This window comes from Prenolepis imparis, unplaced genomic scaffold (genome assembly GCF_030444845.1).
Source record: "Prenolepis imparis isolate NDT839.2.m4 unplaced genomic scaffold, iyPreImpa1.0 SCAF_7, whole genome shotgun sequence".
NCBI lineage: Eukaryota > Metazoa > Arthropoda > Insecta > Hymenoptera > Formicidae > Prenolepis > Prenolepis imparis.
This window is the reverse complement of record NW_028141165.1, coordinates 11034784-11050235: the sequence shown is the minus strand read 5'-3', so window position 1 is coordinate 11050235 and position 15452 is coordinate 11034784. Positions and strand designations below refer to the sequence as shown.

General features: G+C 31.0%; 3 protein-coding genes across 5 annotated transcripts in view; 1 reads left to right on the top strand and 2 right to left on the bottom strand.

Annotated features, from left to right (window-relative positions):
- Prd1 (pleckstrin homology domain-containing protein pruning defect 1) overlaps positions 1-5974 on the bottom strand; it is a 282723-nt gene extending 276749 nt beyond the window's left edge. For both annotated transcript variants that reach the window (XR_014425729.1, XM_083042519.1), the window contains exons 1-5: positions 5524-5974; positions 3092-3287; positions 2503-2690; positions 1826-2020; positions 44-1753 (exon numbers count right to left, since the gene is read on the bottom strand). Coding sequence is in view for 1 of the 2 variants with exons in the window: in XM_083042519.1 (XP_082898645.1) it covers positions 44-1753; positions 1826-2020; positions 2503-2690; positions 3092-3287; positions 5524-5616 (2382 nt within the window). In the remaining variant the exon portion in view is untranslated. The remainder of the gene's footprint in view (positions 1-43; positions 1754-1825; positions 2021-2502; positions 2691-3091; positions 3288-5523) is intronic.
- Positions 5975-7360: 1386 nt separating this feature from the next.
- LOC145938975 (uncharacterized) lies at positions 7361-14107 on the bottom strand. Its single transcript, XM_083042952.1, has 7 exons — positions 13972-14107; positions 12205-12403; positions 11960-12071; positions 11322-11473; positions 10462-10663; positions 9374-9456; positions 7361-7586 (listed from the first exon to the last, which is right to left on the bottom strand). Exons 1-7 carry the CDS (start codon positions 14105-14107, stop codon positions 7361-7363), a joined length of 1110 nt encoding a protein of 369 aa, XP_082899078.1.
- Cdi (serine/threonine kinase) overlaps positions 8195-15452 on the top strand; it is a 130244-nt gene continuing 122986 nt past the window's right edge. Inside the window, exon 1 of one of the 2 annotated variants that reach the window (XM_083042942.1) lies at positions 8195-8349. The gene's annotated coding sequence lies outside the window, so the exon portion shown is untranslated. Of the gene's footprint in view, positions 8350-8960; positions 9075-15452 lie in introns of those variants that run through there. The other variant, XM_083042941.1, reaches the window with a different exon arrangement.

Below are 15452 nucleotides of genomic sequence, written 5' to 3'. Positions count from 1 at the left end.
AAAAAAAAATATATATATATATATATATTTAAACTTTTCTTACCATAATAACATCCAATTCATTATAAGGAATAACGAACTGATTGCTATAAGAGTGATCCAGTTTTGAACCGGTTAAATATAATGTTTTATCCGTCAATAACGCGATCATCGGCTTACTCTCGCCGTTCGTCATGTACGAACTTCGTACTTTGTAGACTTTATATAGTTCTTCCGTTTTGTCGCGATAGATATGTCTCTTGAAAAGTTCACGTAGTTTTAGGCTTACTTTCTCGCCGCTAAATTCCTGTTTCTCGGCGGCCACGTTCTCTTGAATCTCTTTGTCAAGATTGTCATTAAAATCTTTGAAAGAGTCGTAGCTCGTCTTAATCCCTTTGATGTATAAAGTATTTACCTTCGGCGGTTTTTTGTTCTTCTTAATTTCAAACTTCCTCTCAGTAATAGATTTTAAAAATCTACTTAATAATGATGCTTTCGATGGAGCCTGACGCAAAGGCGGTGTCAAGAGCTTGCTGCTGCTCTCGCCCGTTAGTATCGCCGTCATATTGCGCTTCTTCGACGGTGAAGCTAAGTGTCTGCTACTTTTACGATCTTCTAGCTCGGATGTTGTCACACTCTCCGCGTCCGACCAATCGTTCAAATTGACGCATTTCTTCGGATTTACCATCTGTGGCATCTCTACCTTGGACGGTGGATCCTCGACAATGTTACCACACGCTTTTTCGACGATGTAGGCTTCCTGGGCCTCATTTTCCTCCAATTCTATTTCCATTTTAGGCCTTAGACTCTTAGCCGGGTCTTCTTGACCTTCTGGTGCCCCACGTTCCAGCAAAGATAAACTGCAATTACACCTGCAGTTGCGCTGACAAGGCATGTCGATACACAGCTTCGATGATGTCTGTTTGTCGGCTCCATCGCTGTCGAATACACTCGACGAGGATGACGAAAATGAATAACAATCCGAGTGCACGTTTCTGCCATCATTGGTATTCTTCTGCACGTACGGCGAATCTCCGTGCGCGCACCAACTGTACCTGCCTTTCTGAGCGTCTCTTTTTAGAACGGAACTGGGCAACAAGAAACTCATGGAGAAATCAGCATAGCTTTCGTCGTCCTCCAGCTTCATTGTTTTCAGTATGTCTTCATGGAAGCTGACCCGCTTCTTACTTTCACCGCGCTTTTTCTTACGTTGCCTACGTTGTACTATAGCCTCTGAACTGGAGGAAGATAGAATGCTAGTGTCTGTCATGTTGATTGTGTTCAGAATACTGTAAGGGGCATCCATGTTATCACAGTCGGAGATTGTCATGCTTAACTCCAACAGATTTGTATCATTGTTGATTAAATAAGAATTACGAGGATCTATATTTTTCTTAAAACTGTAAGCAGGACTATCGCTGTAATAAGTGCTCCTCTTGCCAAAGTCCTTTATACCATTATCGATTTTGTTCGTTTTATCCGATTTTGCATCGTCAAGACTCCTACTGTAAAAATCATAGTCTTTGAGAGTCTCCAAACTAGAGCAATCCATTTCATTGTCGTCCAGTTTTCGCGTTACATTCTGGTTAACTATATCATTTTTCGTCATCATGACAGTTTGAAATTTAGTAATTGCCGGTGATTGCATCGGTGTTTTACCATCTTCGCTGGAATCGCTAGATCCAAAATTCTTATTGTCTTCCATGCGGTTGTTAATCATTGTCTTATACCTATTATTCCGACACTTAAGAATCTCATCCATCGAAAAATCCTCCTGTAAAGATTTATACATATTAATTTTCAATTAAGATTATTTTACATAATTTTTATCTAATCTGTATCATACCTCTTTATAACTGCTTCCATCAGTTTCGTTTGCAAGATCCATATCGCTGTCGAATGCAACGCCACTGTCCCCTGGAGAAGCTAGGCTCGATGAAACACTAGAAGACCTAAGATGCAACGATAAAACCGTTCCTGATGGATTTATGCTCATAGGCCTCTGCGGCATGTAGTTGCAAGTGTCTAAATATGTCACATCCTGTATACAACAATATTAGTTTTACTAATCAGTATATAATCATATGTTATCAATTAGATATTATAGTAGTTAGCAACTAAACAGAGCTAGATAACTCTGTACAAATAACTTTTTTTCTAACAACATGTTTGCAGAAACTTTCCATGAATAAACAGATTGATATATAATTCATACCAAATAAAGTATGTACTCGTAAATATAATGATAACCTTTCGCAACCTTATATAAAAAGATATCTATATACGTGATTGGTGTTATTCATTAGCGCGATAAGTGTAACCAGGGGGTGATATTAGTATCTCTGCATAGAGAAAAAAATTACATAATGTGCCAAACATTCAGCACAAAAAAAGAGAAAGAGAGAGAGAGAGAGAGATAAAAAGTTGATTCTGTATTTTTCATAAAAATGCAACTATTTCTTTAACGCTGCATACTATTTATAAGTTATTTATCTCGTTATTTATCATATCAGTTTAACGTACCAATTGCAATGTAAAGGACACATTTTCCAAACCGGCGAGAAGATTTACCAATTGGTTGGTTTTATCAGCATCTCTTACAAGTGCATGTGAAAAATACTGCTTTTTTAACGTCTTGATGTCTCGCAGTAAACAGGCCAGATAGCTCTCAAAACTGCCCTCACTTAGAGTGTGATAAAGCCATGCTCGACCTGCACGATATTAATAATTTAATATGAATAAGAAGAAATGTTGAAACATATTCATTCTTAAATGTAATTAAACTTTACCATTGCATAAATAATATTTATAACTTTTTACTCTAGCAAACATGTTCGGAACTTCAGATTATTATAAAAGTTTTTTTGAGTTAAATAATTTAAGGTAAAATAACTATTTCTTATTACATAACGCGTGATATAATTGTTATGAAAACATGTAATGTAATTGTAAGTTATAAATTACTATATATTATATCGGTTCAATATTTTTCAATATTTTATGATAAGATAAAGTTATATTTCTATTAAATGCATATTGATCATTGAATGAGAATTAAGTAGCACACATGTCAAACAAATAACAATTGCTCCTACAAGACATCAAAGCATACCTTTTCCGATAGAAGTCAATACACTCTGCAATGCGTGAATGACTACAACAGTGTCCTGATGACTAAGTTCTCTAGCAGTGCCCCAATATCCATGTCTCTCTACACGCAATCCATGACGCAATGCCCGATCCAACCAATATACCAACCAGGAATCACCATCCAAAACCACAGTACCATAAAGACTTTGGGCGTAGACCTGTTCAACACATATATTATTTTTATTGGAGCAAAAAAAAAGTGTATAACAGAATAGAAGCACATTATAAACCAATAGCAACAAAATAGGAGCACATTATAAACTAAAGTTTGAAAAACATTAAAGCATGTATGTATATGAAATACAAAGACAAAATATCTCATTCTATAAAGTTTATCTACTTTATTTTGCTTGCATCCACAAATATAATAGTAAAGTCTCTTTATATTACTATAAAAATATATATATATATATATATATATATATATATATAATCAAATATATATATGTGTGTATAATTATATATAATATACAAATAAAAAAATATATAAAGAAATTCCAAATTAATAATGTTAGAAAATTATACCTCATTTAAAAGCAGTATTAATTAATCATCTGAACAAAATAAATAAATATTTCAGTGATACCAATATTAGAACATTTGCTCATACTTTGACTTAATAAAGCTTATTTATTCCCTAAATAAAAGATTGTAGAAAATATTATGAAAAGCATATGACAATAAAAGGATGTGAACTGAATATATGACTGGATTATTGGTATCAGTTCTGACAGCAATTGTATTTGCAAGCAAACTTTGCAGACATAAAACTCTTCATAGCGAGAACAAAGAATTATTTATATAAAATATAACATATACACTTATGCTTTATTTTCAAACAAATACTTTGGCTTGCATCTTTAATTAAGAGCATTCATTTCACTTTCACTGATCTAATAGAGGCCATAATGTCAATTTTTGATCTGTCTTTGTCAATGGTACTTTATATATTAGACCTTTTACATTACAATGTATGTGCGAAATAAGTATATAATCAATAATCGGAGTGAAAAAAAAAGAGAAAAGATAAAAGAAATTGCAGAGTGTGAAAAGGACAGATGACAGATTTATCAGCTGTTCCATGTAGCACACATCTGTGAGGCTGTCATTGAAATGTCAATGCAGTTAACTAATTTCGACGAAAGCGACTCATTTCTCGGCAATACTACGGAAAACCTAAATGAATAATATTCATTTTGAGCAAGAAATTTGAAGATGTATACATACATATGCAATGTAAAAAATCCACGCAGAGATTGAACGCCTTTATGTGTACGAGCGCTCGATTTCGAGTCGCGTTGCGTCGTGATTAATCCGCGACCAGGAGTTGCAACGTCACAGATATATATACATATATATGTGCATATATATATATATTCTATAATTAATCGTTTGTTTTGTAATATTTTCTAAAGTGAATACTCGAAAAATCCTTATTAAAAATGTGTATACATTATAATATAAATTATATAATAATATAATATTATATAATAATTAATATAAATTTATACAAATTTTGAATCAACTTTTCATTAATTTATTTAAAGAGAATGGATTCTGAAACCACGAGCAAGAAATCAAATTTAACACAAAAGAAAGGCGTGTGCAATCGTGACTCGTGTGTTCTTACAGCGTTCTATTTCAAGTTTTTCGATTAAACGACTTGTGAGAGTCTACATCATCCAATTTTAAAAACAAACACCGTTTTCGTTCATGACATATGCAACAAACAAATATAACAATAATATAAATAACGGACGCATCTTAGAAATTGCTCCTACATACTCATGATATCGAAATCTTGATTATAGTATAATTACTATTAACAATAAGTTTAGAAATTCTGAGATTAAAAGTATAATCAATATAATTGTCGAGAAAATTCCAATTTTAAAGATGTGCGAAAATGATCTCTATGCTTATTCCTGACAATGACAAAATATAATTGACAAAAAATGAGAAATAAAAACCAACGTAACGTCAGTAAGCTAGGACTTGGGTGCCACAGTCACGCAAAAGTCATTCATGAAACTATGACGATTGACGTAAGACGTCTCGTATTTCTACAGCATTGGAGATCAAACTCATCCGGATTATAACATTTTCAATCCCTTGCATAGGGCATACTTCTTCATGTCTTTATGTCACTTAAAATATAATTTGTCAGAACAATATCTCGGAATTTCGAGGGCTGTTTCTAAATGCGGGATACGTGCCTACGAGAGAGGGAGGAAGAAAGGCGTTGTAAGGGAGTCGTCGCCGAATTGTCATCTTTCACGCGACATACGACTTGGAGCCTATGAAAGCACATGCAGCTGCAGCCGCATTGACAGCTGTACATGCATTTTATACAGAGAGTGAGACGGCCTTTCTAACGATGTTTCGCTCGCTTACCAATTTGACAGCTTTCGTGAGCTCCTGCAAGATCCTGCCCTTGGAGAGGACCTTGTCGGTGCAGAGTTCCATATCCTCGCGGCCTGGCGGCATCTCGTCACCACGCGCACTTACATGACTCGCGTCGCAACAGTTAAGAGGGGCTCGGCGCCCCGGAAAATCGTATCTAAACTTCTACAAAGCAAACCGGACCGAACGCAGACACGGCGGTACCGACGACGACGACAACGCGATCTCTGCACGCCGACGTAGTCGCGCTGTCGACGCTCATTGATTGATTTTAACGGCGCGCAGGTCACCCGCGATTTTTAAGTCGCACAATGCAACGCGTTCTGCGTCTTTATGTCGGCGTTCATCTTCTTCTTTTCGGACATCTTTCAGCAGATCTTTCGGGAGATGAAGTAGAACTCTTCTCTTTCTTTCTTCTTTTCCTCTTTTTTTTCTTTCTTTCCTACTTTCCTGTTTTTTTCATTTCCTATACATTATTCGTAGAACTTTTTACAAATTGTTCTTTGCTTAAGCGATGAATCTGTTGATATTATAAACGTGAAATGTAAAGATTTATTATTATTTCAATTTGTAATCACTTATATTTTGTTTTTCTTGTGTTTACTTACTTACGCTATTGAGGTACACATATATCACTGCCTTTTTACTCAAAGATATGCTGACTTAGATGATTATACTCTGTTAGCGAGATATCTTGTGTATTAGATTTTTATACTAGAATATTATTATCGCATTGAATTGACGATAAAAAATCCTCTTTATATCAATCTTATTACATAACAAGATTGTTTTGCAAAATCCGTCCTGGATAAAATCCGTCACTGAAATAAAATCATGTGTGTGCATTGAATTAAATTTATAAATTATTTACATATACATATATGTCAATAATAAAGAATTTTGTATGATAAATATGCATATTAGGGGACTCCTGTCTGATATCTATTAACAGGATATATCTATACATCTATTAATCTGGACAAGATATAATAATAATAATAAAAATGAGAATATTATTTTATCATTTATAGAAGTCAACAAATAACATGTGCTAAATATATCAATAATGTTACATCAACAACTTTACAATATAATTAATCTATAACCTCTATAACCTCTATAAAGAAAATAAAAGCAAAGAAAACATAAATAGTCATATGTTCAAATAAGATAAAGATAAAGATAGAAGAAAAGAAAATTTATAAGACAGAAAAAGAATATTAAAATGTTACCAATAAAAAAAATACTTTCTCCTTTTCATATATTTTAAATTAAAAAAATGCTTTGGAAGTAAACGTCAACATTTGACTTTTGTTTAGAGTTTTTGGTTTGAATTTCTTTATCGATTGACATTTATCTATGTTTACTTTTTGCATCACAGATGGCACCACAATTCACAATAATGATATTAAAGAGAGAGATAAAATTATTAATTATATTATATTATATAAAGAAATATTTAAGAAACAATCATAGACATATAAAAATATAATATTTTTTAATATTTTGTATACCTTGTACGTTTATAAAATCAATATTTTTATATTTATTATATTTCACATGTTTTGAATTATTTTGATAACTTTCATTCCTATAAATTCTCGTAAAAATATTTCTACAGAATTTATTGAGTTAAATAATATATATAATTTGTGATTTAATATATATATTCACATATATATTTGTCAATACTCATCTAATATATATACGAAAAGATACACAACTGATGCTACATTAAATTATTAAATTATGAAAAATTGTGAAAATCTATATGATATGTAAACAATAATGTGTTCTTTTTTATGATATCGAAATCATGATTACTAGTTTAATTTTGTCGGACTTCCAAGGAACCTGCTTGATTCGTTCTATTTTTACTTTCGCGAGAGCTGGTCGTATTCAAATGCGAATATTTGTCAGAAGTGTACTTGAACTTCGTCTTCAATTTACCCTTAAAGCTTCGTATGCGTTGTACAATCTCCTCAATGCATTTTTTATCCTTTTCGCTAATGTTAGAACTTACATCATCGCCCCTGATGTGTTCTTCGAGTTCTCTGAAATTGTAAGAAGCTTCTTAAAGCCGCGTATTTTACTACATTATGCAGAATTTAATATCCGTAAGAATAACACAATAGATTATATAGCAAGAAAACCGATTTTCTAAAAGTCTCAGAAAACTCCTTATTAATCATTTATTCGAGATATTAATTTGTAAAATTTGACACGAAGATCAGGCAAGATTATATATGCAATCTTGTATTAATAAATATGCATGTGTATTTGTTTCTTTTATTAGCATAGATTATAAACTAAACAGTTATTTTGATAATATATAGACATTGATGACAATTCGTAAGCAAGTGTTCGTAATTAAAATTTATTATTATTTGAAAAATTAATTATTAGGTTTGTTCTTTTTAGCTGCACTGATGAACTAGTGCAGTAAGTTAGAGTGAAACAAAATATATTTGTCTCACTTTAACTTTTATTGCATCAGTGTGCACTAGTGCACCAATGCCGCTAAAAAGAACAAACCTAATGTTTTCAAGTTTCGCGCCTAAAGCGCGGGAAGAAACGCGTTGCACGTCATCGCTACGTATGACATACGTCACGATATATCGCGGCAATTTCACAGTGAACCTCGCGGCGCATCGGAGTGGAATCGCGATCGTTTCGTCGTACAAATAATCAATCAAGAATGTACGTATTTGGCATTATTTGAGTCGTCCGACCAGCGTCACGAGTGAGTTCAGCTATCGAGAGTGTGAGGAGCATGAAGAGAACAAACGGGCTGATCATCGCAACGAATTAATTGAGGCAAGTGATCTCCGATATTATACTACAGATGCATGTGTGTATATTTTGTGCCTGCGCGTGCGTGCGCGTGTGTATGTGTGTGTGCGTGTAGAAGTAACGAATTATAATAAAAGAAAACACCCGATTCAGAAGTCGTCGAAAACTTTCAACTATTCCTTTAATCCTTTAATTGAGACATCAATTTATATAAAGATTTATAATATGGAAATCAGATTCTGCAATCTCTTGTAATAAATATCCGCATTGCTCTTTTGTCTACGTGGACTCTAAGTTAATTAAACAGAGTTGTTTTGATGAAACAGAGACACGTTATAGATATAAAGTTGTTAATCAAAATTCATTATTACTTGAAGAATAAATACATTTATTGTGTCGTTATTTTTAAACTGTCTCATGGTGAGAAAAATTTTGCGCCGAAAAATATAAAGCGCGGGAAGAAGCACATACGTCATCGGCGTCATCGCTACGTATGACATACGTCACGACATATAGTTTCCCACGCATCCACGCAATCTCGTGGCGCTGCGGAGAGTGAAACCGTGATAGTTTCGCGCGATCGTTTTTGTCGTACAAATAACCTCTTAATATACCATATTTTACTTCTTAATATATACATTTGGCATTATTTGCGTTGTCTGACCAGTATCACAGTGAGTTTAGCTACCAAGAATATAGGGAGCATGGAGAAAACAAACAGCGGATTGTTGCAACAAATTAATGGCAAGGCAAGAAATTTACGCGTTTGTTTATTACGATTATTGGCATGTTTTTGCATCGCATTTCAAGTCTTTTGCAATGAAAAACGCGAACATAATCGATATGTCCGTATTTTTGATCGCGATTACAGATTACATCATTGATTCTGAAAATTTATAAAAGTTATTACGTTACAGCTTTCACTGCAAATATAATATGTATTATACACATAATGAACGTCAATGTCTCGACTTGATAAACGACTTCAAATGAGATGCGGACAGTTATTATTATAATGAATAAATAAATATAATTAAGCATAACTTACTTTTGATGTCGATGCAGCTTTGCAATTAATTTATTCAGATACAGCATTTCTTTCTGCATCACCTTTAGCTCCGATTCTTTTTCCTGAAAATAAAAACTTGCTGATGCAAAATAAATATTATTTCTTATTCTAATTAAAATATAATTTTAATAATTATTTTAATTGCAAACGTTTTCAAATTATACTTAATATTTTTAAATAATTTGCGTTATTTGCATATCACAATTGATATTGTAATTGTGTATTATTATTTATTATAATAATAAATATATTAATTATTTATTATAATAAATAATAATAATAATTATTATAATAAATTATAATAATTATTTATTATTTATTATAATAATAAATATAATAATTATTATAATAAATATCACATTATATAAAATTTTCAAATATGATACACAGAGAGAATTTTCTCTTAGAATTCACCCTGAAAATCATGATAATCGTGGGACAATATGGTATGAAAAGAATTTTTTTATGATAATTTCTCTGATTAATATTTATCACAATAAAAATAATAATATCTATTACAATAAAATATAAAATATGTTTGATTAATTTTACCATGCACCAGTTTAGTAAAATTAATCAAACATGTTTTATATTTTATTGTGATAGATATTATTATTTTTATTGTGATAAATATTAATCAGAGAAATTTTTATAAAATTCTTTTCATACCATATTGTCTCACGATTACCATGATTTTCAGAGTAAATTCTAAGAGAAAATTCTCTCAGTGTATGCATATACTGTTATTAGCGTACAAAACGATGCAGGTACTTTATATGCACAAGTATTTCTTTTAATAATTGAAATAAATTAATAATATTATTGGGATCTAAAATAAGAATATCTTAATATAAGAGATGCATGCTATGTATATATGTAGATAGATTCGTGAGAACGTGTGTTAACGCTAAAAATTTTTAATTTAAAACTTAATATGTTTGGTACAAGAGTTTGCCCTTTCGAATTGAGCAGTTTTGTTACGCCAACATTTTAACATTAACTTAACATTCCGGAATTTTAATTCTGATTTTCATTATATACCGAGCTCGATTTTTTATTATTATTACCATCAAAGCCTTTGTAATCGCCCGAAGTTCGTCTTGGCGAGTTTCGCAAAGATGACGCGTGGTGATCATCTCCGCGGTTAGCCGTGCTAATTGCTGCCGAAAATTCTGCTCGCGTTCCATCGCTTTATCCCATGCTTCTTCTCGGACAATTACAGCATCCCTTAAAGTTTGCATATCCCTCTCCAGTAACTCAAATTCCGATCTACTCGCGCCATTAGAGAACATAATTGATAAATAAATCAAAGGAAAAATCATGTAGAAAAATTGTATGTAATAACATGAGATTAAGTTAATATTATTTATAAATTAAGATTAAATTAATATTATTATTTAATTATTATATTTTATTATTATATAATTAGCATAATTTCTTTTGACATTTGATTAATATTTGAGAAAGAGAAAGAGAGGAGGGAAATAAGAGAGAGAATTTATAATTAGAAGTTTACTTTTCTTGTTTTCATTAATATCTGATAAGTTTATAGAGTCTATAGAAATTCTTAATTAAACTTGCTTGCAGCGAGTTTTACGCAGAAATATACCGCAAAAGTAACTTACAATTATAGATATCGCTCAATTTGTAATATTAGTAACTTTCTAAGATATTAATAAGCGTACTCTGTTATTCGAATCTAAATTAGCGAAAATATGAGGTATTTATATGTCTCGCGGTTAAAAATTTAATTTGCAAATTTGATGATTATAATACTTAACTAATACGTGCTTCTATTTGATAGAACGTTTAGATAGAAGTTTGAACTACGAGGGATTGCATTTGTATGTATCTTGGTATGTATACTTGCTTAATCTCCAGCGTAATTGAAGCGTGTAACCGAACTAGCTTGAACCTGAAAACTTACTTCGTGATAGTGACCGTAGGTTCCCTTTGGCATCCCTCCAATTTCCCGTGGCAATCTTTGCAAGTTTCCCAAATTTGTAACTCGCGATCTGCCTTAGGAACAATATCTGTCGATGACGTGCATTTATCTTCCAGACAGATGTTGTCATGTTTCTAAAGTTTGCACATAACAATTCAAATTCATATATTTCACATTTAAATAAATGTTTAAGACTGTATGAATTATATATTATGATATTTTGCAATAACATCAGAATTTGAGATATCTGCTTTTTTTAATTTTATATGATATTATATAATATATATTAATATCTCCTAATATTATATTAATCTTCACTAATTCTTTATATTTTTTATTATATACAATATTTTTATCACACAACACATTATATATCTTTATAATTTATATTATTTAACTCTACTACATAGGAGTTTTAATTAAACAAGGCATAAGAAAAAATAATGCTTTATTATTTAAAAATTGAATTAATTATTATGATTTAATTATATCTCATTCTTATTATTCAAAATTATTATTCAATTTTAATGCATTGCAACATAAAATAGCATTGAGACATAGCAATTAAACATATCTTTTCAAATATTTTCTTATCATTTAGCAGATATTATCGTCCTCACCGTTTGCTTCGCCAATACATCAGTTAATTTCATTCTCTCGTTACTAAGCTCATTTCGCAACAGTAATACGTTCTCTTGAAGTTTTTCCATTTTAACTGCATCCTTTTCGAATCTGCGCATCGACCATTATCTTGAGTTTGACAAGTTTATTTGAGATAAACATATTTGTCAAACGTAATTGTTACATTGCGCTTGGTTTAGAGAACGTAATTAACCATCTAATTAACCACAGTGAGATCTCTCACCGCCACGCCAAGCTCTTGTTTTCCGCGGTGAGATCGTGAATTCTGAGATGCAGCGCCGCATTGCTATCCTCCAGCAGCTTTAGGCAAATCTGCATTTTCTCGATCGAAACCGCCGGCATCGATTCACGTCTCGTGGTACGTGCGCTTGCGATTCTCGCCATTTGTACGTTTGAATCTGGAAACGGCGGATCACCTCTGCCTGCGACACGAAATTCCAAGCTAAATTAATATTCGTTGCTTCTGCGACTGACATGCTTCGGCATCGCATTATTCGAACGATTCGAAAGCGAGATTGCGTAGAAATTGATAACTTGATTAAATCGGAACCAAGAAATATAATTTTAAATTGGGATTTGATCAATTTTTCACAGATTTTACTTAAATAAATAAAATAATGTTTTTTAATAATTGTTACACTGAGAGAATTTTTTCTTAGAATTTACCCTGAAAATCATGGTAATCGTGAGACAATAGGGTATGGAAAAAATTTTATGAGAATTTCTCTGATTAATATTTATCACAATAAAAATAATAATCTATCACAATAAAACATGTTTGATTAATTTTACTAAACTGCACAGTAAAATTAATCAAACATATTTTATATTTTATTGTAATAGATATTATTTTTATTGTGATAAATATTAATCAGAGAAATTCTCATAAAATTCTTTCCATACCATATTGTCCAACGATTATCATGATTTTCAAGGTAAATTCTATGAGAAAATTCTCTCTGTGTATTAATATAGTAATAAAAATAGCAATGTAGCAAGCATTAAAAATATATTTGAATTATATAATTAAATTATTAATATATACAATATATGACAAAATTAATATTTTTAAGTATGTACATTTTGTTCGACACAAAAAGATTTTTAATTATATTTTTGCATATATTAAAAACAGAAACAAATATAACAAAATGTATTTTGTTCTAATTTTTAAATGCAGAAATATAATTTAAAAATTTTATGTAATTAGAAATTTTAATATAACTTGATCATTATTGATTAGAGATTTAATAATAATTAACAAAAATATGTACAGATCTCATTGACTTTTATGTGTTAATTTCTGCGTCACATACTTTTTACCTTCTTTATATGTTTCATTATCATTTCTACTCAAATCAGACGGCTTCCAATTTGCATAATTTCCTGGATAATTTTCTAAAAGATGGATAAATTCATATAATTCGATCTACTCTGTATATAAAAAATATAACTGTTGTAATTTAAGAGAAGGAATATTGCGTCACATATTTGGATCAAGTTATATCTTTTATATGAGAAAATATAGCAGCAAAACTCGTATTCTCCAATTTTCTTTGATATCAGAAAGCACCGTTTTATTCTGTCTCTATCTGAGTTCTAAAAATTTTCAAGTATCATCAGTTTCTAAAAATATGAAATAAGAGAGCCATTTAATCAATTCTAATTTAAGTTAAAAATAAAAGATAAAAAATATAATTTAAGCAAATAATCTAAATCTTTATATAAAAGATTTTTTTCAAATTTAAGATAAATCTGAAATTGAATTTTGTTTCTATATTTTTAGTATAAATATGAGCCAGTTTCATCAACGTCGGTTAACTTCAACTTCCGATTAAACTATATCTTTGTCTCTTTTTAAGAACGTATCTGAAAAGCGACAAAGATATAGTTTAATCGGAGGTTGAAGTTAATCGACGTTGATGAAACTGGCCCTATATCTTGATGCAAATAGGTTTTCTTTAGAATAAAAAAATAGAAAATTACGCACTATTGCAAACTTCAAAACAAGGATTTCTGTTGGAAGATGTATGACAGGTCGTCGTATAACAGCTTTGAGGATACTTAAAGTCCAAGTACAATCGATCTCGTTGCGAATCCATTGTTCGATAATGAGTGCACGACATCGCGTTTGTATCGATAAGACTGACAAATGTAACGTTACAAGCCCGATTTTTTCGACACTAGCACCAATCACTATTCTGGAAATAAAATTCTCTCGTCTATCTTCTTGTTTCCCTCACAAAATATAGTGCGTTTTTTATCGTTTTTTTTCTCTTGAATGGATTTCTTGAATGTTTTTTTTTTAATTAATAGAGCGAGATTTATTTTATACGAATTATTCAAATCATAATTTAAAAATTATAACTTTTCCATATTTGTGACTTTTGAAATTTAACTATTCGAGAATAATTTTTGTGTACGGGAAAAAATCGTGCTGTTGATTAGAATGCTGACACCTCTTCTCGGACCTTTTTTTTCACGGCGGTGGTAAATATCGATTACTGTGATTCGCTGGTCATGGAATCGGCAGGTCCCCTACCGACCTAAAAGACCAAAAACCCTTTCTCTCGAGTCTTCACATATCCTCGCTTAAAGGGGTGGAAACGAAATGGATATATTACGTAAGCCACATGCGCTGTATGTTCTACCATGAAATTTCGTTAACTTTTTGGTGTGGCTATTGGTTACTCCTTTGTTCCCTATTTTGCTGCGTAGTTCATGGCTATTTATAATATGCAAATTTGATATAAGAAGGTTGCTAAGTATTACAAAGATTATTTTGAGATAAATGATACATTCACACATAAAGTATATTTTTTATTTATTAATTTTTTTTTATTTATGACATTTCGTTATATTTTTATTTTAGATTTTCGAAAATTTAAATTGTATTAGCAATATATATAAAATGCATATGTAGATATACAGATAAAGATCTTGGATTATTCATATTTATGTCAAGTACAGTCATAATTTGTAGCGCGTCACTCATATACAATTAAGAATCTTTGAATTTTGAATAAGTTGCTAAATAAAATACGAAATTAGAGAAGCTAAATTAAATATCTCTCAGATATGTGAGAAACTTATATGTAGCAAACAATATTAAAATGAAACAGTGGAAATATTTCTCTGTGAAAGACAAGAATATGAGTGTCAAATGATTATTCAAGCCACTATATTTGATTTATCATAGCGTCATTAGGTTTTACGATTACATGAGTCGTAAAATGAGATGAAGGAGCAGATAAAATTTTATTTTGGGCAGACATATAGTATACATCGCGTTTTCTTCGAGCGATTTAATATTATTATATAATGTGCGTTTGCAAATGCGTAATATACGATATGAGCAAAATTTAGAAGAAAATTCTAAGATATATTTAGAAGAAGAAAAAACTAATTTATTTACTATATTTTATTTGAAATATAAGTCAAATTCTTGAATATTCGTGATATATAGTGAGT

Bases quoted from the DNA above. Each gene is read 5' to 3' on its own strand.
- LOC145938975 (XM_083042952.1), bottom strand. From the start codon at position 14,107: ATGTCGTGCACTCATTATCGAACAATGGATTCGCAACGAGATCGATTG. The intron at 12,404-13,971 runs GTGCGTAATTTT...TTCGTGTCGCAG, and splicing joins TTGTTTTGAAGTTTGCAATA to GCAGAGGTGATCCGCCGTTT. The intron at 11,474-11,959 runs GTGAGGACGATA...TGCAAACTTTAG, and splicing joins ATGTATTGGCGAAGCAAACG to AAACATGACAACATCTGTCT.